The following is a 25144-nucleotide window of genomic DNA, read 5'->3' on the forward strand; positions in this document are numbered from 1 at the left end:
CACTGTGCTCTTAGTTAACATCTCTTCTTTGTCTGGGATTTCTTTCCAACCTTCCAGGCAGTCCAAGCACCAGCCCTGCTAGGCTAATAGTTCAGGCTAAAGGGCGCTTATTCATGTGTGATCTTATAAATTATCTCCAAGCAAACTATGTGGCTTTGACTTGGCTTGTTTCTTCTTACTCTTAGGAATACAGCGAAGACTCCAAGACACTGAGCCTTGCCTGGGACACAGGGGCCAGGCATGGGTCACATTAACAAGTCATAAAGGTACTGTTTTGATCTAGTTAAACCAGCATGGTGCAATCATCCTAATGCTTTTAGGGACTATATAATGATGTAAGCAAACAAAACTGCACGCACTCCAGGAATGCAGAGGGCAATGACAGAGCTCACCCTAGGTAGCTTAGATATAAACAAGTACATTTAGTGAAGTAAGCTTGCAGTAGAACATCAACCGACAGGGACTCTGCTGTTTGGCAAGCTTCTGAAAGGCAACTTCGTGTGAGCACACATAAACAAACATTGGGTAGAAAGGTTCTGCAGATGACAAGAAGCAAAGAACCCTGCCCACCAAGGAGAAAAAGCAGTTAATTGTGAGGTCATTATTGATAGATGTGGGGATTTGGGGATTGGAAGCAATGGTCACACACCTAACACCGCATCACCCATTAAACATCCTGGGTCATGAGTGAATGAAAGAGCACAAGCTTTCAGCATCTGTGCTTAGCTGCTGACTAGAGCCAGGGGTGCCTTCTCTCCCTACTGTAGGCTATTTATGGTTATATAAAAAAGAAACCATGCTATAGGTGTGTAAGGGTTGAACACAGAAATAGAAGAAAAGATAGTGGTTGCCAGGGGAGGGGTCAGAGGACAGTTGCCTAAGGGATGAGTTTTGGAGCTGGATTTCCCAGCATACAGGACAACGGCTAAGACAGGAGAGCTTTAAGATAGGCATCTTACCACAGTGAAAAAATGAAAGTTGTTGGATCTGGTGGGGAAGGCCTATAATTCCCACAGCTCTGCAGGCTGAGGCAGGAGGATTGCAAGTTCAGCCTCTGCCTGGGCAACTTAGCCAGGTCCTGCCTTCAAATAAAAAGGGAAGACTGCTCAGCGGTGGAGCAGCTTCCTGGCAGGCAGACACTCTGAGCTCAACCCTGGTGTTATAGAACTAATAAACAAATAAAATCATAAAGACCTCAGATTACTTTCAGACAGGGTAGTGGTCCTGTCTGTCTCCTTGCACTGGTCAGATTATTTTACTACCCCACAACCCCTAGTCTGTGTGTGTGTGTGTGTGTGTGTGTGTGATTCTGTGTGTTGTTTTGGTCCCTTAAATACAAACTGTCTTTAGGAAGTGACCAGCCATGCTGAGGCCCACTCTTCATTCTTTTTCTTCCTGGGTGGCCCAAGGAACAGCAGCCCTTTGCTAGCGGCACACAAGGGTGGCTCTAGAGCCAGGTGCTGAGTCGGGGTCTGAGGACGTTGATGGAGGCTTAATCAGAACTGGAAGGAGTGGAGTGGACAGAAGTGGGGGTGGGGGAGGGGAATGTGGGGGGGGGAGGTGAGAACGGCCAGGGAGGCTGTGGAACCTGGGCGCTGTTGCCTAGAGACAGAAAGGACACTGTGGCCTGAACACAAGGGGAACGCCATTGCCTGGAGACTGTAGAAGGCAAGCTTTCTCTTGGCAAGGGAAGGTCAGATAGCCTGACTGCTCAGAGCAGGAGCAAGCCATGGCAGGACACACGGGGCAGAGGGTGATTCACGATGAAGTTCGTCAGCACCAGATCTTGCAGGAACTAATCTTCAAAGAGCTGCGAACACAGAAGCTGTACACGAAGTATCATGTGAATCCCCTGAGCAAGGGTGAGCAGGCCCAGAGGGTTTGGAGGTGTGGGAGAACAAGCATCCTCTGTCTCTAGCCATCTCTTTAGAGTAAACACTTTGGGCTTTGAGGGTATCTCTCTCCACGTCACCCCAGACACGTAGATGCATTAAAATGTGTCCAGAATTGATGGTTTGGGGGAGGGAGGGGATAGTTGGCTTCTTAAATAATTGTGCAGAGTTTTTATGCCTGGTTTTTGTTAGCAATGCTTTCATCCATAAAGAATTTGCTAATATACTGGTGACGGCAAAGAGAGTGGCACAAAGGCCTATTTTAGGGGTTTGGGTGTGGCTAGGACAAAAACAGCTAATAAGGTCTGAGACAAAGAGCACTGGTTCCCATCACCTTGCTCATCTCTGTTGCTCTTCACCAGGCGTCTCCCCTTGAGCATCTTCCCTTTGATGTTTCTGGCTTCACCAGGCTGTTCTCACACAGTGGACCCTTCCTCCTTCATTCAGGGCTCACATGCGCCTCCTGGGGTCACTCACCACACGCCCATGCCATCACCCTTATGCATACAGCTTGCTCTCAGGTTCTCCCTCACATGTTAGCCCATGTGTGTGTGCTGCCAGGCACCACACACAGAGGGAAGGCTCTGAGAGCAGAGAGAACATCTTTTTCTGGTCCACAGCCTGTCTGCAGGGTCTCCCATCAATATCAGGAATTGAGGTCCTTTTATCAGTGGCCTTCTGTCTGTTCATTCCTGTCTGGGCCTGGGGAATTGGCCTTCAGGCGTCCTTGCTTCTCTGCCAATCAGCACTGGCCCAAAGAATGTTTTTCCATGCTGCAAACCTGAAGCCAATCTCCACATGGGACACTTGTATCCCTGTGTCCTCACACTGACTGTTAGCTGTGCTTCGTTTTGGTCTTTTCACATCAAGCAGGCACTCCCTGCTATGGTACTAGAGTGACATGCTTGCTGCACAGTTCCTGGCATATGCCAGACTCCTTAGTGAACGCTAAACAAGGACCCGGTCAAGGGTGAGACTTAGAACAGGGTGTCACCTGCTAATATGAATTGTGATGCTTGTTTTTCTCTAGTTCACCCAATCACCAGGAAGCCCATGTCTTGGCATGATAACTTGGAGGAGCCTGCAGATGGTAAGTGCTGGGCTTGAGGACACCAAGATTCAGGCCCAGAGGAGCAGGCACGCTGTGGACACCTCTCAGGGTTCTTCCCACCTTGGGGCAAGTATGGGGTCCTCAAATGGGATTTATCCAAGGTCACAGGAGACTGAGTTGTTCAGCCACAATGCCAGGTTATTAAGCATACAACAAATAAAGCTAACAGTAATGTTCCCAATGCACTAACCATCCATCCATCATCCAACACCCGAAGTCATATTAACGGGTCTCTAATTTCAGTCCCACCACCTACTGAGCAAGTGACTTTGGGTAGTACTCTGTCGCTGTGTAAAACACCAGGAGCAAAAGCAATTTGGGCTTATTTCATCTTACATTTCCAGCTCTCGTCCCCAGTCGGGGCAGGAACCCAAGCAGGAGCTTGAAGCAGAAGTCCTGGGAGAAGGCTGCCTGCTGGCTTGGATTCTGGCTCACTTGCTCATGAGCTTGTGCTCAGCTAGCTTTCCTATACAGCCCAGGACCACCTATGTGGTTGTGGTGCTGCCCACAGTGGGTTGAGGCCGCCTGCATCAGTCATCAAGCAAGGCAATCCCCACGGACATGCCCGCTGCCCATCTAATGGAGGCAATTCCTCCATCCAGGCTTTCCTCTCAGATGGATCCTAGGCTGTGTCAAATTGACACTTAAAGCTGACTAGGACAACTAGTTAGTCCTAGTTTTGTTTTTTTTTTTTAAACCTTTCTGAAACAATTTCTATGGTTGTCATGGGGTCTAGGAAAAATATCACAAATGCTTAGGATGGGATGTGGTATTATGTGGTGCTCAGTAAATGTTAGCCATTCTTTTTATAATTACCCTGTGCGGTAACCAACAGCTTCCTCTTTGGTCTTCAGGCTTGCTCAACAAGAGGAAAATCATGCCTGTTACTGGACACCTGGCCAACTGCCCAGGGCTGGTGAAGTCTTGACCCATGGAGGAGATCCTACATGTGAGAGTTCATAGAGGAGGAGAGCTTCCTTATGAAGGAGAAGGAAGTAGGCTTGTACATACCCAGAAAGGAGTTAGGGAATGAGATGAGTGAGCCTACATCACATACTGGTGCCTTAATCAGGCTGTGGCATTGTGGGAGGAGTTCTCCGAGATTCCAGGCAGAGGAGCTTTCCAGGGGGAAGCCTGTACAAGAACATTCATAGTTTGTGAAAGGCACAGAAAGTAGAGGCACCAGCATTGTCTGAGAACTCTGTGTAGTATGGCTCTTGTCCTTGCTGCCCACAGTGGGATTTCCATCTATCTTGTCCCGAAAGGGTTAAATTAGTAGAACTAACTCTACGTTGTTTTCAGACTCCATCCAAGGTTAGCTTGTCCCTGGAGTACCTTAGTTCCCACTCTTAAGATCTGAGGAAAAAAAACAGAATGTGCTCAGCAGCTTGCAGCTAGACATAGCGACTGAGGCAGACCGATAAAGACGGGGTCAGTTAAGAAAACATAAGTTGTTCCCAGGGTCACAGTATTCCTCTTGGGAAGCTGTTCCTCTTTGTGGTTTGGCCAAGTACTGTCAACCAACTAGGTCAAGGTGCATTTTATTCCTTTACCCTTTGTCCAATCATGTAACACCTAGGCTTGGAGGTCCCTGCTAGTAGTTTGGTTTTTCCCTTTAAAAACCCTGTCTCCCCACACCTCGGGGTCGCTCTCCCAACCTGTCAGAAAGGATTGAGACCCAGGCTTGAGCTTGTAATAAAAAGATTCTCCTGTGTTTGCATTGGACTCGTGTTCCTGGTGGTCTCTTGGAGGTCTCTTGACCAAGGCATAACAGTCCCAGGGTTCTTCTCTGCCCCACATGCAGAGTCTCCCTTGTCTCACTAGTAGAATGACATTTTTGGTTACTAAGCTGCTTTGCAACTCTGTTTCTTTGTCTTGAAATGGAGGTATTGCAGTACCTGCTCCTTTCTCTAAAGTATGGGTCACTCTTTGGGAGGTTTATGTATATGCCCGATTACTGTGTCCTTTATTCTCTATCCTAATCACAAGTCACAGGATAATGGGGCTCAGTTGGTCTTGCCCAAGGTTCTGCCCCTGGGACCCAAAATCCAGCTTAACAAAATAGTTGAAAGATGAGCAGAGAACCAGATTCCTACATATTGGGGCCTGGGCAGCCTGTGAGGCCATTGCTTTTTCTCATAACAGGGGAACATATTTTGGTCCAAGACTTTGACTTCTTAAACAAAAAACTAATTAAACATTTTTTGAAATTATAGTATAATTGCATCATTTCCTCCTTTGCCTTTCCTCCCTCCACTGTCTCCCATGTGTCCCCTCGTTGTTTATTTTTCTCAAATCCTTAAGCTTTTCCTTAATTGTCGCTACACACACACACCCTGCTCAGTTTGTGTAATGTTACTTGTATTATATAAGTTCAGGGCTGTTTGCTTGGTACTGGATAACCAATTGGCATGCTCTTCCCTGGGGTAGACTATGTCTCCTGCTCTCAGCATGCCTTAGTTGCCTGTATTTCTTTGTCTAGGGATGAGGTTTCATGAACTTCACCCTTCCAGGTGGGCATGTCTATTGGTGTTGCCATTTTTCAGCTCTTGTTTAGATAGCCGTGTTGGTGAGACTTCACGGGTGTAGTTTCTCTGGCATTTCTAGGACACATAACCTCATAGCAAACTTCCAATTTTTCTGGCTCCTACAATCTTTCCACCTCTCCCTCCCCCCACTCCCCATCCAACCACTTCCTCAATGATCTTAGGGGAGCTTTAGGTGCAGGAATTGTGTTGTAGATGTATCGATTGGGAGTGACCATTACACACTTTCTTGTTCTCTGCCGCTTGAGCAGTTGTGTTTTTCTGTAATGGTCTCCCTTGGTTGCAAAGAAGAAATTACTTTGACGAGGGGTAATGACTATGCTTATCTGTGGGTATTTACAATGCAGTTAGGGCTTATGCTGCATTAGTAAGGTGGTGGTTTGTAGGATCTCCTCCATGGGTCAAGACTTCACCAGCCCTGGGCAGTTGGCCAGGTGTCCAGTAACAGGCATGATTTTCCTCTTGTTGAGCAAGCCTGAAGACCAAATAGGAAGCTGTTGGTTACTGCCAAGGAGTGAATGGGACTACTGCATCCTCAGGTTTATCACGCCATACTGGCTGTTGTTCTGGCTTCTGATTCCTCTTTAACTGTGTCTCATCTTCCAGTCAAGTTCTTGAATGTCATTCACCATGCTGCACATGGTCCAAGGATGAAATATTCAGAGACGCAGACTGAAGCCCAAGAAATTGGATGGAACCCCCGTCCCTTGGTGAGCATGGCATCTTCACATAGGGGTACCCGTGAGCATAGCAGCAACGCCAGTGGTGGCCATGAGGACAGGCTGGGGAGGCAATTTCACCCGGATTTGAATTCTGGGTTACATTACCTAAACCCTGGTCTGCTCCCTCCCTGGCAGACTTCTCTCTGATCCTGCTTTCTCCTTTTCAGATCAATCCAGACCGCCAGGACAAGAGGCTGAACCACTTCAAGGTCTACCGCGACATCACTCTGTACAAGGCTAAACTGTGGAGGCTGGGGGAGGAGAATTACCTGAAGTAGCTTTCTCTTGGTAGAGTAAGACCTACACAACGAATTCCTATGGTGTGTGTTGTCCAGAAAAATAAATGTTGTGTTTGTTAAATATTACACAAGACATATTTCACAGATCATGTGAGTCAGGAAGGCTCTGACAGAAAAATGATTCAGGAGGCCAGTGGTGATGGGCTTGAAGGTAAGATACTTATTGTGAGAGGAGGTCTGAAGCAAAACAAAACAAAAGTGGACAAACAAACAAAATGTTAGACAATCATGCCACACACCTTTAATCCCATCACTATCTATAGAGAGAGACAGAGAGACAGAGCAACAGAGTGACAGAGACAGACAGAGACAAAGAGACAGAGAAGCAGAGAGTGTTGCACATTAACTTATGGTGAAGGTCATTACTTCGTTCTAGTTTCATTTCTGTTGTCATAATAAATAAACTGACAAAACGCTGCATAGTGGAGGAAGGGTTCACTTGGGTTACAGTCCTGTCAGTTCAGGGAAGTCAAGGCAGGAACTCAAGCTGCTAGTCACATCTCATCCTCAGTCAGGAGCAAAGAGGCACATTGCTGAAAGCGTTACAGCTCTTCTCCAGCAGGGGAAGGTTTGGTTCCTCAATGCAGGTGTAACAGCTCTGCTCCAGGAGGTAGCCTGGCATTCAGAATCTAAAGAGTCACACCACAAAACAAACCTCACACACGAGATATATTGGGAGGGAAAACCCCAGGAGGTGGCTACTTCTGCTTGGGAAGAAGCAGCAGGGAACTGAGCAGAAGGTGGGTTTATACAGGGTTTCTTGGAGGTGTGGGGGGTTGGGGGAAGCTTTCCAGGGTGGCCTGAGATTAGAGGGATCCTGTGGCCTGATCTTGAAGCTCAGGGATTGGTGTTATTTTTTTTTTTTTCCTCTTGGCCCTGGTTTCAGACTTAGATCAGGGTGTTTTTTCCTCGACTCTTTTATCTTACACATGCATCTATGCCGCCTGCTTGCCACTCAGTTTGGCTGTGAAATGGTGCTGCTCCCAACTTTGCAATCAATACAGTCCCCACAGACATGCCAACAGACCAACCTGATACAGACAGTTCCTCCTTCAGACTCTCTTCAGGCGGTTCTAGGTTGTGTCAAGTTGACAGCCAAAGTAGCCGGCTCACTCCACACAGAACCGCCAGAAACTGGCAAATGGAACTTTGCAAAGCAAATAAGAGGAACTAACTGAAGAGTTTGCCCACGTAATGAAAGAAAATCTGTGTCATCTGTACGTCTGACAGGGGGTCAGTATCTAGCATATACCAGTAACTCAGAAGATTAAGAAAGAAAGCAAACAATCCAGTCAGCAAATAGCCAAGCAGAAATGGATAGTTCTCAAAAGCGGGAACAAAATAGCCAGTAACACATGAAAACTGTTCAACCTCACTAGCCACCAGTGAAATGCAAAACAGAACTACACAGGGATTCCATCTTGAATGATCACGTTCAAGAAACAAAAGCAAATGCCGGTGAGGGTGTGGAGAGAAGGGAACCTTTGCTCCCTGCTGGTGGAGTATACAGTCTGGCCATTATGGAAATCAAGATGGTGATTACTAAAAAAACACTACAAATACACTGCCCAAAGGTCTCCTGTGGCATGTCTTACTATAGATAAACCTCAGAGTCCGTCATCAGAGGAATGGAGAGGAGAAATGCAGTTTATATACACAATGGAGTCCTTTTCAGGCATAAAGTAAATGAAGTTACATAGTTTTCAGGAAAAATGAGTAAAACTGGAAATAATCATATTGAGTTAAACCAGTCCCACAAAGACAAATCGTGTATGTTTTTCTCATATGAAGGTCCTAGATTTTACAGAGACATAAAATTATGTATATAAGAGTGAAATTGTTCAGGAAAACAAGGGCGACTACCGATGGGAGGAGAGGTGAGTAAGGGCAGGGTAGGGAACATGGAGGAGTGTTTACTTAAAGCACAATGTGTACTTGAATAAAAATGTCCTTATGTAACACAATACCATGTATAATGGATGACTACAATGAAGCTTCTTCTGTTCTGATTATTTTGAGATAGAGTCCTGTTGTGTAGCTGGGCTGGCCTGGGACTTGTTGTGTAGGCCTTGAACTCACAGAGATCCATCTGCCTCCATCCCATGAAGATGGGCTAGAGGAAGTGATACCAGGGAACGCATGGGAATCAGAAAGTAATGACGGAGGTTCCACCTGAGGAGCTCTGCTGTACAGTAAGAAAGGGAGTTGAGGAGGAAGGGTTGGCAAGACAGCTCACCTTGCAGATGAAGGTGTTTATCTATGTGCACGTCCTGCTTCAGTCCAGGGCTGGGCCTGCAGGGCATCCCAAAACACTTGGTATCTTTACAGGACATGGCCTTTAGCATTGAGCAGCCTGAGGCAGGCAAATTGGGAGTTCAAGCTCAAAACAACAAAGCAAAGCAAGAAACAATAACAAAAAGAAAGGAAAAAAATTAAAGCGCTTTGCCCTAATAAGCTGTCTTCATTTTCATAGTGATGGTTAACATCAAACTTGACTAAGGAAGTAGTCATCAGTAAAAGGGGAAATCAGCCAAAAAGGAAACAAATGCACTCTAAAAGGAATTACCGAATGAATGGCTAGTATTGCAAGTTTATTATTTAATTTATGACAAGTTAAAAAGTTCCTATTGCGTTCAGGTTGAGGGTACACCAACCTACTAAATGTAACCTAATGATAAGGCAGAAACTTTGTCCTGCAGTTATCATTTGATCAAAGTGTAGATGTGTCGCATTGAGCACTGAATTAACATCACAAATGGTCTGAGCTGCATTTGAGTCCTGGATTCATGTTCCCAGTTGGTCCAGAACCACGGCAGGACCTGTAGAGCTGGGTCACATCATGTCTTCTGGCTCAGGTTCTGCAGGCTCTGCTTGATTCCCTGTGAGATGTGCAGCCACGTTAATGCTGTTTGAGCAAAGAAAGTGTTGTGGGAGAAGGGCTTCAAAGGAAAACAATCAACACAAGTAAACAAAGATTAATTTTAACATATTTTAAAAGCATCTTAGTGTTGCTTTTGTATTTGTCTTATCTTTGGAAAACAAAATGTATATAAATATTTAGAATATGCAAATATATTAACAGTTGCTTTGTGAAACTGACACTTTGAAAATGTATCACATTTATTCTCTAGAAAATAGGATTATAACTTACTAGAAAATGACGGGATGTGTGCACTTCTGTTTGAAGCTTTATTTTAAACTCTACTCTCATCCTTCACCCGAAAGGTTGTACCTTATGACACTATTCTTTATAGAAAAGCTTCTAGGTTTTTCAGGGGCTGAATTTCTTGATGGAATTAAAACAGGTGCAATACTATACCTCAACTAACTGTCAGGGTTCACTGCGTCAAGTAAAGTGGAAGAACTTAGAAAGGAGCCTCCAAGTACACACTTAAGTTAAAAAAAGTCTCCAGACATTGAATAAGAACATTCTAACATACAGTTTTATTTTAAAATTCCAAGTACTCCTTTGAGCATCTGAGTGAATCACAAGTTGTTTGCTGTGGAAGCAGCAACATTTTTATTTTTATTTTTTTATTATTTTCCAAGACGGAAATACAAAATTAACAAAAAAAGATACCCAGCCCAGCAGTGAGTCAACATGAAAACACTATCGATAACCCCCGTGAAACCACACGCAGGCAGCAGAGTGAGGTGCGGCCACACTCGGGAGACTTCCTGAGCAGAAAGAGCTGATAAAGCCTCCGGCATCTGCACCATGTCTGAACTGCTTGTGGCAATTCGAAAGTCAACAGCTTGATAAAAGGTTCACCGTCATCTACCCAGTGAAGTGAAAACATAATTAGAAAAGGTTGAAGGTCATCCACATGTCCATCACAAAACAGGGAATAAGTGTTTTGTTTTTTTTTTGAAACATCAATTTAAAAGAATAGCTACTGGAGCATGTGAAGATGCAGAGAATCTTCACAGAAAAACAAGACATGAAAGGTGAGTGTCATCGGTGTCCAGTGATGGGACAGTATAGGATGGGAATGGACTCAGACTGGTGCTGGACTCCATGGACAGATGTGCTCCATGAGAAAGGGCTCAGGGGACCTCTGCGCAGTTTTGAATTTCGCAGCTCCTGATAACAGCTGCAGGAGGAGACGTCTGTAGAACTGGCTGGAAGATAAGGCTTGCTGAGTGCCCTCCAGCTTGAGAACTGGGCTTCGGCCACCCCAACTTGAAAATGAACTGGCAGTGAATCCTCAAGGCGGCTTCCTTCCCTGTGGCTATAAAGATTCTCCTGTGGTGGGGCATGAGAACTTTTCACAGAGAATTTGTGGGTTTTCAGTTTTTTGGTTTTTGTTTTGTTTTGAAAATTCACTTTGAAATGAGAAGGCGGTGACTCCACAGTCAGCTGCCAGCCATGTTGTTTTAACAAAACCTCAGAATAAAGCAGAAAACAACCAAGACACCGGCGAAGGTGCGCACACCCTCCTTACTTGTGGCTTTTCCTGCCACACTCATAGCCCCCTTCAGGCAGCTGCCAACTGGAAAACAAAACAAACCCAAAAAAACAACGAAAAATTCCAGAAATATTCAACTCGCCCTCTTACAGTGCTGCCTGCTGAGTAGCATGTCCAGACTACTTACAGTCCTGATATCTGCTTTGGCCAGCGTATCCATGCTGTATACACTACCCGTCCACCTGTCACTTAGGAGCTGCCCAAGTACTAGTGAGCTTTATTTCATTCAATAATGCCCCAAAGTGTTAAAGTTGTGACACTGAAATTTAGGTATGTTAACGAGAAGCTGTAAAGGACTTACCAAGTTAAACTACGGAAGTTCTCCACTTACTAAGGGGGAAATAGTCTGCTGAGTTTGCCACAGTGAGAACAAATTTGTTCGTGAAACTGAGAGGAAGAACAAGGAAACTTAGTGATAGCTTTGCTGAGGCTCCTCAGGCGTCCCCAGTTCAAGCCACAGGATAGAAGTGTTAAGGTGGAAAAGAAACGTAACAACAGAGTTTGGAATTCTCGGTGGTTTCAGGTATCCACTGGGTATCCTGAAACCATAACCTCTGTGATGAGGGCTACTGTATACCTTTCCTGTTTGTGCAAAGGTCCAAGCAAACCAAAGCATCTTTACTAGTTCGGACAGCACAACAAGCCACGTACTTCCTCAGGCTGCCCTTGACCTCGTTGTTCCGAAGACTGTAAATGAGGGGGTTCAGCATGGGGGTGACAATAGTATAGAAGGCCGATACGACCTTATCGTGGGTAGCTGACCTGGACGATGTGGGCCTCATGTAGATGAAAATGGCAGCTCCGTAGAAGAGGCCCACTACGGCCAAGTGCGAGGAGCAGGTGGCAAAGGCCTTCTTGCAGGCCTCTGTGGACCGCATGCGCAGGACAGCAGCCAAGATGAGACCGTACGACACCAGGATGAGGCAGATGGGCACCAGAAGCATCAACACACAGCAGACGTACATGAAAATCTCAAAGGCCTCTGTGTTACCACAAGCCAGGCGCAGCAGCACAGGGGCCTCACAAAAGAAGTGGTCGATCTCATTCCGGCGGCAGAACCGGAAGCTCAGGGTGGCAGCAGCCTGCATGGCTCCGTCAGCTGCTCCCAGGAGCCAAGACCCCAAGGTCAGTCTCGAGCACAAACGCCAGCTCATGAGAACTGGATAGCGCAGTGGGTGGCAGATGGCCACATAGCGGTCATAGGACATGGCCGCCAGGAGGAAGCACTCGCCACCACCCAGCGTCAGAAGGAAAAAGATCTGGAAGCCACAGCCAGCAACGGAGATGGACTTCTTGCCCATTAAATAGGCAGCTGCCATTTGCGGCACTATGGTGAAGACCTGCATCAGGTCCATGAGGGAGAGCTGGCTCAGGAGAACGTACATGGGTGAGTGAAGCCGGCGGTCCTGGTGAATGAGGAGAAGCAGGAGGCCATTGCCTGCCACGGAGTTGAAGGCCACAGCCAGAACCAGCACGAAGAGGACCAGGTGGGCTCTGGTGTGGTTAAAGAGTCCTAGGAGAATGAACCCCGCGGTGGCGTTCCCCTTGTCCATGATGCACGGCAGAGGCGACACTGCAAACGGAGGGACAGAAGAGAGTCTTGTCATCAGTGACGGTGTGTGAACTACACAAGCAGAGAAGGTTGCCGGTGGGAGAGGGTGAAACCCACTTCAAATCCCTCATCCGTGTTTGCAAAATGGTTCATGGTCACCAAACTGACATCAGCCTTTTCTCATCTCCGAGGCTTACCTGACAAACATCTCACCAGAACAGTGAGTCAATTGGTGGAGTGAAGCAAAATTCTCTGTAAGCTTCAAGCGACTTCCGACTTTCCACTACCTGATATCCATATAAATGGTTGAGAACGACTTGTGTATTTGTCATTTATATTTTCATGCACATTATATTTTGCACAATTAAGCCTTAGGTTCTTAATTAAATTAAGTAGGTATTTGTTAATACAATTTAGGGGCTTGTTAATGTAGATAACACATTTATAATGTATCAGAATTTTTGTTTATTTATTGGGACAAGGTCTCATGTGTCTGGGGCTGGCCTCGATTTTGCTATATAGTAGAAAATGACCTAGAAACTTCTGAGCTTACTGGCTCCTCCTCCTGAGGGCTGAGGTTACAGGCACATGTCACCATATCTGGTTTGTGTAATGCTGATGGTTGAACACAGGGCTTTGTGCATGGCAGGTAAAAACTCTATCTAATAAACCACAGCCCTGGCCCATCAATGTTTTTTGAGAACACCAAGTTCACATGACTCCCTCTAACACTGAATAATAAAGATTTTGCCAAACAAAGGGGTGTTTTCTCTTAGATCTAGAGACAGAAAAGACACAATCTGTGGATAGAGGATAGGCTTTCCCTGGGATGGGAGTTCACTAGGTTCTGTTTATAGAAGTTGACACTTCAAGTAGCAATGGCCTTCTTTCCACAGCTGCAATGCTAAATGCACACTTTCAGGAATTGTTCCAAAGTATCTTTCCATCTCAGACAGCCTCCCCCCTTCGCAATCACACAAACTCACCATTTAGTGGAGAACTCAGAGACACTAGGCCTAACTGCAGAGAAAGACAGAGTGAGAAAAAAGAAAAAAAGATTCCTGCTTCCGAGACTTTATATCTTTACTTCCGTTTCAATCTATGACTTGATGGTGCCATGACTGTTTGGACGTCCACAGCCACAAAGATGTGGATACTAATTCGTTTTCAAGGACGTTGTCTAGTTCAAGTGGCTAGAGGCAGTCTGAATCTTCTGGGCTTACCCCATGTCTCTCCTCAGGTAAAATCGTCACCGTGGCTGGAACAATCTTGCCAGGTCTTGCTCAGCCCCTGTTCAAGTCCCTGAGTGTTTTAGTTGGCTGTTTGAAAGTTAAGTTTTTAAAAACTATTTTAACCCAAAAATCTGAGCACAGGGGTCTTTCCTGAGACTGCTATTCCAACCAAGGACTATGCATGGAGATAACTTAAGACCCCCGCACAGATGTAGCCCATGGCAGTTCAGTATCCAAGTGGGTTCCATTGTAATAGGAACAGGGACTGTCTCTGACATGAACTGATTGGCCTGCTCTTTAATTACCTCTCCCTGAGGGGGAAGCAGCATTACCAGGCCACAGAAGAAGACAACACAGCCACTCCTGATGAGACCTAATTGACTAGGACCAGAAGGAAGGAAAAGAAGTCCTCCCCTATTAGTGGACTTAGGGAGGGGCATGCATGCAGAAGGTGGAGGAAGGAAGGGATTGGAATGGGAGGAGGGAGGGAACCACGGGGGGGGGGGGGATACAAAGTGAATAAAGTGTAATTAATAAAGAAAAAATAAATTAAAAAAAAGAAAAAAAATGCCACTCCCCAAGTCCACTAATAGGGGAGGTTCTCCTCTCCTTTCTGTAAAAAGCTAAAATGATACGCTCAGGATGTGAGGCTAAGCACTGCACTCAGGGTCAGCAGCTTTCAACCCAGAGAAGAACATGTCTGATTGCATGCGGGTTGATGCCCCAGGTCCCGCCTCTGAGAAAAAGGTATCGGACGGGTCTGATGCTCTTTGGGTGGATGACACCTAAATGAACATCGGTACAAAGTCCCAATTTATTTCTAATATCAGAGATCAGACCTCTACTCTTGCCTGATGCGTCTAAAACAAAAAGGGGGAACTGTAGAGAGCTGCGGAATGCTATGCCTTAAAGATGGAGCTGGTTTCCGCCTTCCACCTTCCCGATGGTGAGTGCTCTCTGTCACGAACAATTCCACATTTGGCTAAGGCTGAGGATCTGGCTTGCTTCCATGTATGTGGACCTATCTGCATTGCCCACGTGGCATGCCTGGGTTGGCTACCCAGAGGCTATTTAAGCTGTGGGCTGGCTTTCCCCTGGGTCCGAGGATTGTTCAAGGTTCCTGAATAAACTGCATTGAAAAAAAAAGAAAAAGAAAAAGAAAAAAAACTATTTTATTTTTTGAAAGTTCCTTTGCAAGTATGTTCTCTCTGCTCAGCTCATGGTTCGCCCACATTTCCTTAGCTCTATCGAATATTTCTCACTCCAGAGGCTACATGGGACCATGGCTACTGCTGTCAGTATATCATGTTGTGAAAGACTTAGAACCCCCCTGACTCATTTTTTCCTACCATTCCAATCTCTCATTACTGAAGATTGGAGTTTGTGTCATTTAGCCACCGGAGGATAGAACTACATTTCTTTTTGTTCTTTTGGAATTGTCTTTTGTTTCCTTTATTTTATTTATTTTTTTAGTATAATTTTTATTTATTACAATTTGACTGAAGAACTACATTTCTTTTTTTTTTCTTTTAGAGCTGCATTTCTTAACTACGTTCTGCATCCACAGTAACTGTTTTATGTACACAGTCACTATGGTGTCACTAGAATCCATCTTCTAAACTCTCTTAATGCCTCCAGCTGAGAACTGAGCACTCACTAACCCAGACACCCCATTCCTTTTGCCCACAGCTGCTGGCAGCCACAATCCTCTCTTCCTCAGTGGCGACACTGGGAAGCTTTGGCAGCCATCCAGCACCTGAGTATTTGTGACTTACCTGTTTGTGGCCAGTGCCAAAGGCCTTTTGCTCCCTTTTCGAATTGCATGTGCACTAATTTAATGAGATGCTTGAGAAAAAGTGTTGGAGTTTGTATCTTGATAAATAAGATACCACACAAAACAGCAATGGTGAGCCTTTGTTTAAAACATGCATATGCACACGTATATACCTTCATGTGTTTTCGGAAAATCAGCTCAACGGCTACCCCCACTTCTCCATTTAAAAAAAAAAACAACAACAACACATTTTCTGTTTTGTTCTATTTATACAATGCCGAGGACTAAATATAGGGTCTCACACATGCTTGTCAAGCTCTCTACCACTGATTTATATACCAAGTCCTAGAAAATATATATTGTGAAATTTCTACTTATATTTAGGTAATCGTAAAATTTGAAATGATTTTCTCAGCTTTTTGTGGAGATAGGTGATTATGTGTACATTTTAAAGGTGAAATAAATGATTAAAAGAGACCAGTCATTATGAATCTAACTGTGTGGTCAACTTATTTTTGTTAAAATTACTACCTCTATCTATACAGATGAGACAATTTACTGCTAATTAAAAAGTTTATAAATCTTCACAGAGTAGACTATTGGGTAAATTTCTAAAAACCTGACCATGGAAGTGATTCATGGGTTCAAATTGGTTCTGAAGAATGAGCTCATTTGGGTAACATGCTAAATGCATTATTGGGGAATGAGATCTCCAGCTTGACCAGTGTGGGAATGGGGAAATGTTTCACCCTGGGAAAAAACAAACAAACAAACAAACAAACAAACAAGGGCTTTCTTTTACTCTCTTTGCTTGTGTCCATTGATGTAGACATCCTCGTGTCACATTTTCACAGTTTTTCCCCCCTTAGAATGGCATGAACAAGGTGACATCTTTACTTAAAACTGCACTAATATCTTTCGCATTTGGAATCACAGGCAGACATAGATACTTTCTTTTTCTTCTTACAAAACCCTTTTGAGAAACCACAGAAAAGTCAGAATATATGATTTCCTTTCCACATTTCCCCAAATGCATTGTTAATATGTAATTTTAAAAGTCTAAATTTCAGGATACTGAAATGAAAATCAATTTGCATGTGAAAAATAAGGTACTAACAGATAAGTTGTTAATATTGATACAAGTTATGAGATTTTTAAAAAAAGATTAACCAAGTGTCAGCACCCACTTGCACACATTTTAATTCATCAGGTACCAAGATGTTCAACAAGGAAGACCTTCTTTGTAAAATGTCCGGAATGGTAGGACTAGATTTTCTGTAGCCAAGGACTCCTTGTTCCTCCAGCCTCCAGCTCCCTAGTTCTGGGATTTGGATTGTATTTTCTAGAGTTAAATTTCACAGACAAATAATCAGATATGAAGAGGTTGGCATGACCTACCTACGAGAGTCAAAACTGGTGCCCAGCAGGTAGAGCTGCACCTTCAGTGACGCATCTGGATGTCTGTTCTAGCCTGTCCCTCCTCCTCCTCCCTTATATCAGCGCCTGGGTGGAACTGTTATGAGGATGGGCTCACTGCCAGCCTGCTGCAAACACAGTCCTATTAATACCCCAGAGCTGGCTGGTGATAGTTCAGTTGCCAGAAGTGTTTATTGTGCGGTGAAAGTTTTAAAATACCCAGGAGATAGTGAACTTTCTACCTGTCTCATGAAGTTATGAATCATGGAGGTGACAGACAGTCACTCAAGACACAGACACACACACACACACACACACACAAACACACACACACACACGTAAATAAATGTCTTTGGAAGGGGATTGTGATTTCAAGTGTGTGAATCAGAAAGTCAAGTGATTCTGGTGTCCAGTGATTCTGGCACTTTCCTGAAAGGCTTCAGCAGATAGGAAGATTAAACTGTCTGCCATTCAGACCAGCACAACTGTCAAACAGCAACTGAAATTAAATGAAGCCTGTGGAGGGGGTTAGCTGTAGGTTTGTTGTTGTTGTTGTTCTTAGACTCAATTTGAGACAATTAAGGTGTCATAGGAACCTGTAAGAGACTGTTTTATTTTGGTTTTATATTTACATGTTTGTGTCTGCATAGCAAAATATAACAAAAACAACAGTGATAAAATCTCCAGGCTGTATTCACATTGATGACACCTCACAGGTTGAAAAATATCATGAAGGTATTTCATGATGATTGGCCACTTGATTTTAATGTTTTCTGACCCTGGGCACGCTGGGAGCTTGGATCCATGCTCTGCAACTCCTGAAGTATCTACTGCCATATAGAAACCCCAGATTCTACAGCTGAAAACAGAAAACTGGAAACAAAACAAAAGCTCTTTATCACGAATTACGTGTTAGGCAAACAGACCTAGTTAAAAAAAAAAAGTCAGATAGTTTGGTGAACTGAGATTCCCATTTAATTTTATTTAAAGGAAAGTACAGATTTTTACATTATTTCTCATTTATTTACCTATTTAAAGAAGCATTAGCTTCATTAGTCATGTATCTCAGGGTGGCTTAATAGCAAACCATTAAACTAGTGTTATGCCAGGTTCATGGGACCCTCAGAGAACACCAGGAGACGACTCGATGCAATTGCAAGAGAGTCTCTTTATCACGAGAGCGATCGAACTCGGGACCCAAGTCTCACTGATGCAGCAGTAGAGAAGTGGGACCCCGAGCTCAGAGTGAACAGGATTTTTAAAGGGAAAGTCTGTGAGCCGGGGGTTTCCATGGCAGCAAGCAGGGGGGCACAAGCCTTGGCTACAGAATTGGGTGAAGTTTAGCAGGGCAGGGTGACCTTTTCTGAGGCACACAATCACAATGGCTAAGGCATATAATCACAATGGCTATTTTTCTAAACCATATCTGAAACATTGGGGAGAATTTTCCCACCCGATTCTCAACCGATTCCCATTGATTATTGCCAGGGAGTTTGTCTCTATTTTCTATGAAGCATTTATTCTGTTATATTTCCTGGAGGCTGTTACTAGGAGAGTTAACTTTGTTTTCTGCCAGGTGTACATTCTGTGATATTTCCTGGTACCTGAATTCAGTTCCCAGTCAAGATCTTTATTTCAAAATGGAGTTATATTCTGGCTAAATTAAACTCTTCACTAGCTTAGTAGCAGAGGCTAGGCTTGAACTCCTGATCCTCCCACCCGCAAGTGCTGGGATTGCAGGGACTTCTATACTACCACCACAGTAGGTTTATATATTGCTGGAAGCATTCTACCAACTGAGCTGCACCCCAGCTCTTTGCATATGTTTCCTTCATCACATGTGGACCTTTATCAAAGTGGCAAATCTTCCTTGGATTTATAGTGGATTGAATGAGTATGCTCTAAATTTAAAACCACAATACTGTATTTTCTGGAAAAGAAAAACCAACAAAACCCTCTAGGCTCCACGTAAGTAAAGTGGGGTACCATGGACATTCAGAGTAGAAGTTTTCCACAGGACGGGGTGTAAAGCCTTTGTTCCTAACAAATCTTATGTCCTGTTCATTTCTGGCCACTGCTGTGCTGGGGGAATTAGGGGCCATCAAATGATGCTGTCCTGTCACGAGCTGACACTGTTGCATGACTAAATCAATCTCTGAGAGAGTCTATGGGTCATTCAAGAATGACTAGACACTTTGAGTCCAGCAAGAGAAAGAACAGGACTCAGAAGCTCTGGGGAGCTGAGAGTACACCCCAGGTGGGTATCTGGCTGAGGACCCCTAAGGACCACAAGATTAAGGGTGAGTGGCAAAATCACCCATCATGAAGATGGACTGTTACCTGCCAAAAAGCACAGCCAAGAGGCCCAGGTCAGGCATCTTGAACAAAGGAGGCATCTGAACTCCTTTGTTGTGCTCCTCACTCAGAGAAGGAGCTCCTGGGATTTCTGGAGAATGCACAGGCAGGGATGGGCAACCAGGGAGTTGACTGGAAGACCTGTCATGGTCAACACCTAAAGAAGAATTAAACAGAATTGAGCAAAGTGTGAAAAAGGAACAGTGATAGCCTTAGGCTAAACCTTCCAAACTCCTGAGAAAATTTTGGGCTACGGGATAGGCCCTGAGAGTCTTGCAGTGGCCACACTCTTCTGTGTTAGGCTCACTGTGTGGACACTGGCTGATTTGTTCCCAGGAATGGACCATAACCTTAGTCTTCGCAGTTTTTCTTAACAAGAAAAATACCTTGAGAGGGACTCAGATAAGAACTGCTGGATTCCAGAATCTTAGACAGCTCTGGAGCAGGACTTTAAGTTCTGAAGGCAAAGACGTGCAGCATGGGAGAAAACCTGATACAAGCCACTTCCGTAGGACATGAAGTTGGGTGCTTTATTAGGCCACACAGAAGGCAAGTAACAAAAGCCAACAGTCCACCAAAATAGAGGGGTTCCTGCCAGCACCAGCGCCAGAGAAAGGTTGGAAGTGATTTGGTATTCACACCACTAAGAGCATGGAAAGCCCTAAATTCAGTATTCAGATGTTAAAGATGCAGGAGAGAAAGGTTTCCCACATTGGGGGACAGGATTAGATCTGCCCCATGTCAGCTCAGACTCTGCTGCCAATTCCTCTCATGAAACCCAAGGATGTGGCTCATCCAGTGGGACTTTGTTTTGTTAAATGCTGCAAGTCCCTCGGTAGAAAAACTGGCACAAAGCAAACATATATACAAATTGTAGACCGTCCCTTTAAAAAAAAAACAACAAAAAAAAAGCTTGTCTATCTTTCATATGACAAGCTCTGAAGCTGACAGTTGGCTCAAAGCAGCCAACAAGGTAATGGACTGTGATGTTTGCCCCTGTTTTATCCCTCTTCTGTCCATTAATTCACCTGTACTTGATATCTCCCTCCTGCTGCGAGGCCGCGGCAGGATACCGTATCCTGGGTACCAAATAAGGAGTGGTATTGATTCTTTAATGTTGTACAACAGGGAAGTCTAAATTCAAGGGTCCCACATCTATCAGGGGCCTGCTTCTGTATCACCAGATGGTGGAAGGTGGAAGGACAAGAAAAGACAAGAGGAAGCTGGCAATGAAAGTTCTTGGAATATACTGAACCTTCGCGATGAGCTCAGTGATTGTGGAGGGATTAGAATGGTGCAAGTCCAGAACCAAATTACCTTCAGCAATCTTTAGTCTTCATCCATATATGACCTAACTTAGCAGTGACTGTTCAGCGAATTCTCCAAGATAAGCAGAGTGCTAGCTTCCAACAGCCAAAGGGCCAAGAATGCTATCAGATGGCGCACGAGCCTGAACCTGAGATATTCCAGCCACGCTGTAAGCTGCCACTTGCCGTCTCCCCTAAATGTGTTTGAAAAGTGTCTTGGTCTCTAAATGTTCTTTATTTTGTTATTGTAAAAACCTCATGAGGCCGGTATCATGTTGGAACATGGAATTTGGTGTAGACCTAAATCTGGAGGAGCCATCGGCCAGAATAAACTCTCTCATCTTCCTTTCAGCGAGCTGTGTGTTTTGTTTTGTTTATAAGGAAAGGGGCACAATCATTATTATTTCATCTTATTATTTGCGACAGGGCCTTATGTAATCCAGGCTGCCCTCAGACTTAGGATTTTCCTGCATCGGCTTTCCAAGGGCTCGGCCACAGGTGTTTGTCACCATGCTTTGAGCCAACTCACACTTTCATAATGTCATGAATGCCCTTCCATCATGAGAGTGGAGCCCTGAGGCCTACCCACTTCTTAAAAGATCTCACCTTTAAACACTTTTAACATGGAAGTTTGAATTTTTCATTACGCTTACATAATTTTTTAGTTAGTCATATTTGTTCTCTTGTTAAAGGTGTTAAATATAGCTGTAATTTTAAAGCTGTAAGTCCTTTTTGCTCATCTCCTTTGTAAGTATTTTTAAAATTGCAAATAGTCTTGGTCTCCAAAACATTTTGACATATGCTTTATGCAAATGTCTTATGTGTAACAATTCTTATTGGGTGTGTATTTTATTTAATAATTTACGTCACAATAACAATAAATTAGACACTTCCTTTTGAAAAATTGTTATCCATTTATTCCTCTTCTCTTGACAGTGTACGTCATAAAACAAAAACTGAGTTACACGATTAAAATCTAGCTAACCAGACCTGCCTCACTGGCTCTCATCTCTATAAAACATGGAAGCTAGCACAAGGGACACCAGCAGGACAAGTTAATTTTAAAATTGATTTTCCAAATGCTTTTGTAAAAACCAGACTATAAAATGGCAAAGGAGCATCACAGAAGTTAACACAACACAGAAGAGTGAGTTCAGCGGAACTGAGAAGCTGAGTTTTTGAGTGAGGCGTGCCTAACTCGAGGGGAGCTGGTTTGGTGAATTTCCCTCAGCACATTTATCACAGTGTCTTCTGCAGCCACTTCCTCAAGGCCGCTTTGACCTCCTGATTCCTCACACTGTATATGAGGGGGTTCAGCACCGGCGTGAGGATGGTGTAGAAGGCAGACACCACTTTGTCGCCCACCCCCGGCTGGTGGGACTTGGGCCTCATGTAGATGAAAATGATGGCCCCGTAGAACAGCCCCACCACAGCCAGATGTGAAGAGCAGGTGGCAAAGGCTTTCTTCCGGGCTGCGGAGGATCGCATGCGGAGCACCGCGGCCAGGATGAGCGAGTAGGAAGCCAGGACGAGGGACAGCGGGATGAGGAGCATCAGGACGCAGCAGATGTACATGAAAAACTCAAAGGCTTTGGTGTCGGCGCAGGCGAGGCGCACCACGGAAGGTGCCTCGCAGCAGAAGTGGTTGATTGTGCGAGAGCGGCAGAAGGGGAAACTCAGGATGGTGCCTGCCTGCATCAGCCCATCAGCGGCTCCCAGGAGCCAGGAACCCAAGGTCAGGTACGCGCACAGCTTGGGGCTCATGAGGACGTGGTAGCGCAAGGGATAACATATGGCGACATAGCGGTCATAGGACATGGCTGCCAGGAGGAAGCACTCGCCCCCTGCCAAGGTGAGGAACAAGAAGATCTGGGAGCCACAGCCTGCAGGGGAGATGGATCTCCTGCTCATCAAGTAGTTGGCTGCCATCTTGGGGATGATGGTGGAGACCAGCATCATGTCCATGAGGGAGAGCTGGCTGAGAAGGAAGTACATGGGCATGTGGAGCCTGGGGTCCCTGCAGATGAGAAGGATCATGAGGGTGTTGCCCATCAGGGAGGTGGTGAAGATTACTAACACCGCAGAAAACAGGAACAGGTGGGCTTGTGTGTAGCTGAAGAGCCCTAGAAGAATGAAGTCCACCCCTGAGATGTTACTGGGATTCTCCATGGCTCTGTTCAAACCTAGAAGACAGGAGGACGCTTGCTTTTTATTTTTATATTTTTGAAGATAGGCTGCCCTGGACTACCTCTGTAGATCAGGATGGCCTCAGGCTCACAGAGGTCTGCCTGCCTCTGCCTCCAGAAAGCTCCACACCACTATGCTTGGTCTGACAAAGATTTTTTTCTTTTCTTTTCTTTTCTTTTCTTTTCTTTTCTTTTCTTTTCTTTTCTTTTCTTTTCTTTTTTTTTTCAACCAAATGACAGAATATTTCAATTTAGTGGGATACTTTGTCTTCCCCTATAACTTGAAGCTGAAGTTACGGATCAGTGGGTTTGAGGACTTGAGGCACAAGCTTGACTTTGGGTCTCAGAATCCATTTAAAAACTAGATGTGGTCCTCATGTGTAGCTCTGTGAGGGGCAGGGACAGAAGGATTCCTAGGGATCCCTGGCTGCCAGCCTAGCCCCCCAAATGCAAAAACATGTTTCAGGGAGAGACTCTGCCTCAAAGAAATAAGACAGAGACTGACCACACTCATCTGGCCTACCAGTGAACCCATACACCTGAGTGTGTATGTCACACACACACACACACACACACACACACACACACACTTCCACTCCCTAGCCTGTTTGCCTTAACTGTTCATTGTCCACATTTGTTGCACCACATTTTAACTCTGAACTGAATTAAAGCAAACATATAGAACAGTCTGCTTCCTCAGAATGCATTTACTCCACGCTTATCTTAATCACGGCCTAAGGAAGCATTACCGTGTGATTTCAGTTTCCTGCTGTGTGGCATTTCTCAGTTGAAAGAGTCTTTCATTCTTATCAATTTGTGAATGCTGCTATGACCTGACCCCTGACCTTTGCACATTCTTGTATATATTTGTATTTAAAGCAGTTCCATATGAAAAGAAGGCAAAACCCCTGCCATCACACTTTGCCATGAAGGGAACCCACATGGCTGAATTTCTCTATTCCACGTGTGAGGCGCTGCTGTCCTGTAGCACATGCAATGATCACGGATGTTCCACATCTCAGTACAACGCCTCGCACTGTGGTGATTTCTTTCCTGGTGGGAAGGACCATTGCTCCATGTAGATTTCTTTTCACACTAACTACGTTTATCTAATACATTCTTAAAAGCAATACTAAATTTTATCAAATATTCCTATAGGAAGCTGACGATTTCATGAAGACAGAAATAGGGAAACAGAAACTGTGTTACAGACCTTCACACTTACAGAAATCCTGTGTTCTTAAAAAGGCAGACAGTTCGCTTTTGTGTAAATGAGTGTCACACAAGGTCATGCATATTTCTAGTGTCACTCACAACGTGCAGAGCAGCACCTCACCAAGTCCTGGTGTGTGGGGCTCTCTCCTCAACATCTCTAGGGTCCCTCTCTTTCCAGGGAAGATCTGTTTAGGCGAAGAAGCCTCAGGCCTTTCTTCTCTGTCTGCATGAGCTTCATCGTCTCCTTCTGAACTCAATGATTGCCAAGGGCTTCTGTTAAAGTTTAAGCCATAATCCTTATGTGAGAGTAATTTTCTAGTTTTCCTCTAGCTTGACTGGAATGAAAAGATAAGCTTGTGAGTGGGCATTACATGTTGTATAAATTCCAACAGTTCTAAGTGGTATGCGTAACCTGCCAACGTGTTGATGTTCTGTTTGTAAAAATGGCGTTCATTGTGATATGATATTAAACATATAATGATGCTATATTAATTAAATATGTAAGAACACATATATTCATATATATATATTTTTAAGTTGGTGACTTAAATATATATATATGAATATTTAATTACTGCTGCATTTTATTCTGTATGGACATGTCATACCATGATCAGGAACATAGATGATCAGGAACACCTGTGTTATGTGTATTGGGTTGTTAGTGGGATCCATGCCCTTTACTTGTAACAATAATAGTCATTCGTAGAACAGCGAGGACATCATGGGTTTTAACTAACGTGTATCTTATGCTAAGGCGGAAGCTCTCAGCTCCCCAACCTCTGGGCTTACCTGAAAACTGCATTTGAAATTTTGTTCTTGCTGGGTGTGGTGGCACATACCTCCACATATCTCCAGCAATCAGAGGCAGAGATAGCTGGAATTTCTGAGTTTGAGGCCAGTCCGGTCTACATAGTGAGTCCCAGGACAGCAAGGACTACACAGTGAGACCCTATTTAAAAAAAGAAAGAAAGAAAAGAAAACCTTATTTTCCCGTTTTCAATTTTAAAAATTTCTTATGAATTTTGCGACTATGTATAGTGGTAGATCATAGTTATACATGTTTCA

General features: G+C 44.5%; 3 protein-coding genes across 6 annotated transcripts in view; 1 reads left to right on the forward strand and 2 right to left on the reverse strand.

Moving 5' to 3' along the window:
* Cfap144 (cilia and flagella associated protein 144) overlaps positions 1 to 9549 on the forward strand; it is a 28349-nt gene extending 18800 nt beyond the window's left edge. Inside the window, exons 3-6 of one of the 4 annotated variants that reach the window (XM_060363656.1) lie at positions 186 to 266; positions 2923 to 2982; positions 6156 to 6259; positions 6439 to 9548. In XM_060363656.1, coding sequence (XP_060219639.1) covers positions 186 to 266; positions 2923 to 2982; positions 6156 to 6259; positions 6439 to 6549 — 356 coding nt within the window. In that variant the 3' untranslated portion in view covers positions 6550 to 9548. Of the gene's footprint in view, positions 1 to 185; positions 267 to 1627; positions 1863 to 2922; positions 2983 to 6155; positions 6260 to 6438 lie in introns of those variants that run through there. The other 3 variants (XM_060363657.1, XM_021643279.2, XM_060363658.1) reach the window with 3 other exon arrangements.
* A 181-nt stretch (positions 9550 to 9730) lies between these two features.
* On the reverse strand, positions 9731 to 17115 carry LOC110552157 (olfactory receptor 2T8-like). The gene is made up of 2 exons (XM_060363655.1): positions 16996 to 17115; positions 9731 to 12612 (listed from the first exon to the last, which is right to left on the reverse strand). Exon 2 carries the CDS (start codon positions 12590 to 12592, stop codon positions 11606 to 11608), a length of 987 nt encoding a protein of 328 aa, XP_060219638.1. The 5' UTR covers positions 12593 to 12612; positions 16996 to 17115; the 3' UTR covers positions 9731 to 11605.
* Positions 17116 to 21875: 4760 nt separating this feature from the next.
* On the reverse strand, positions 21876 to 22881 carry LOC110552163 (olfactory receptor 2T33-like). The gene has a single exon (XM_021643274.2). The coding sequence runs from the start codon at positions 22842 to 22844 to the stop codon at positions 21915 to 21917; it is 930 nt and encodes a 309-aa protein (XP_021498949.1). The 5' UTR covers positions 22845 to 22881; the 3' UTR covers positions 21876 to 21914.
* Between the last annotated feature and the right edge of the window lie 2263 nt (positions 22882 to 25144).

Source organism: Meriones unguiculatus, chromosome 11 (assembly GCF_030254825.1).
Source record: "Meriones unguiculatus strain TT.TT164.6M chromosome 11, Bangor_MerUng_6.1, whole genome shotgun sequence".
NCBI classification, from domain to species: domain Eukaryota; kingdom Metazoa; phylum Chordata; class Mammalia; order Rodentia; family Muridae; genus Meriones; species Meriones unguiculatus.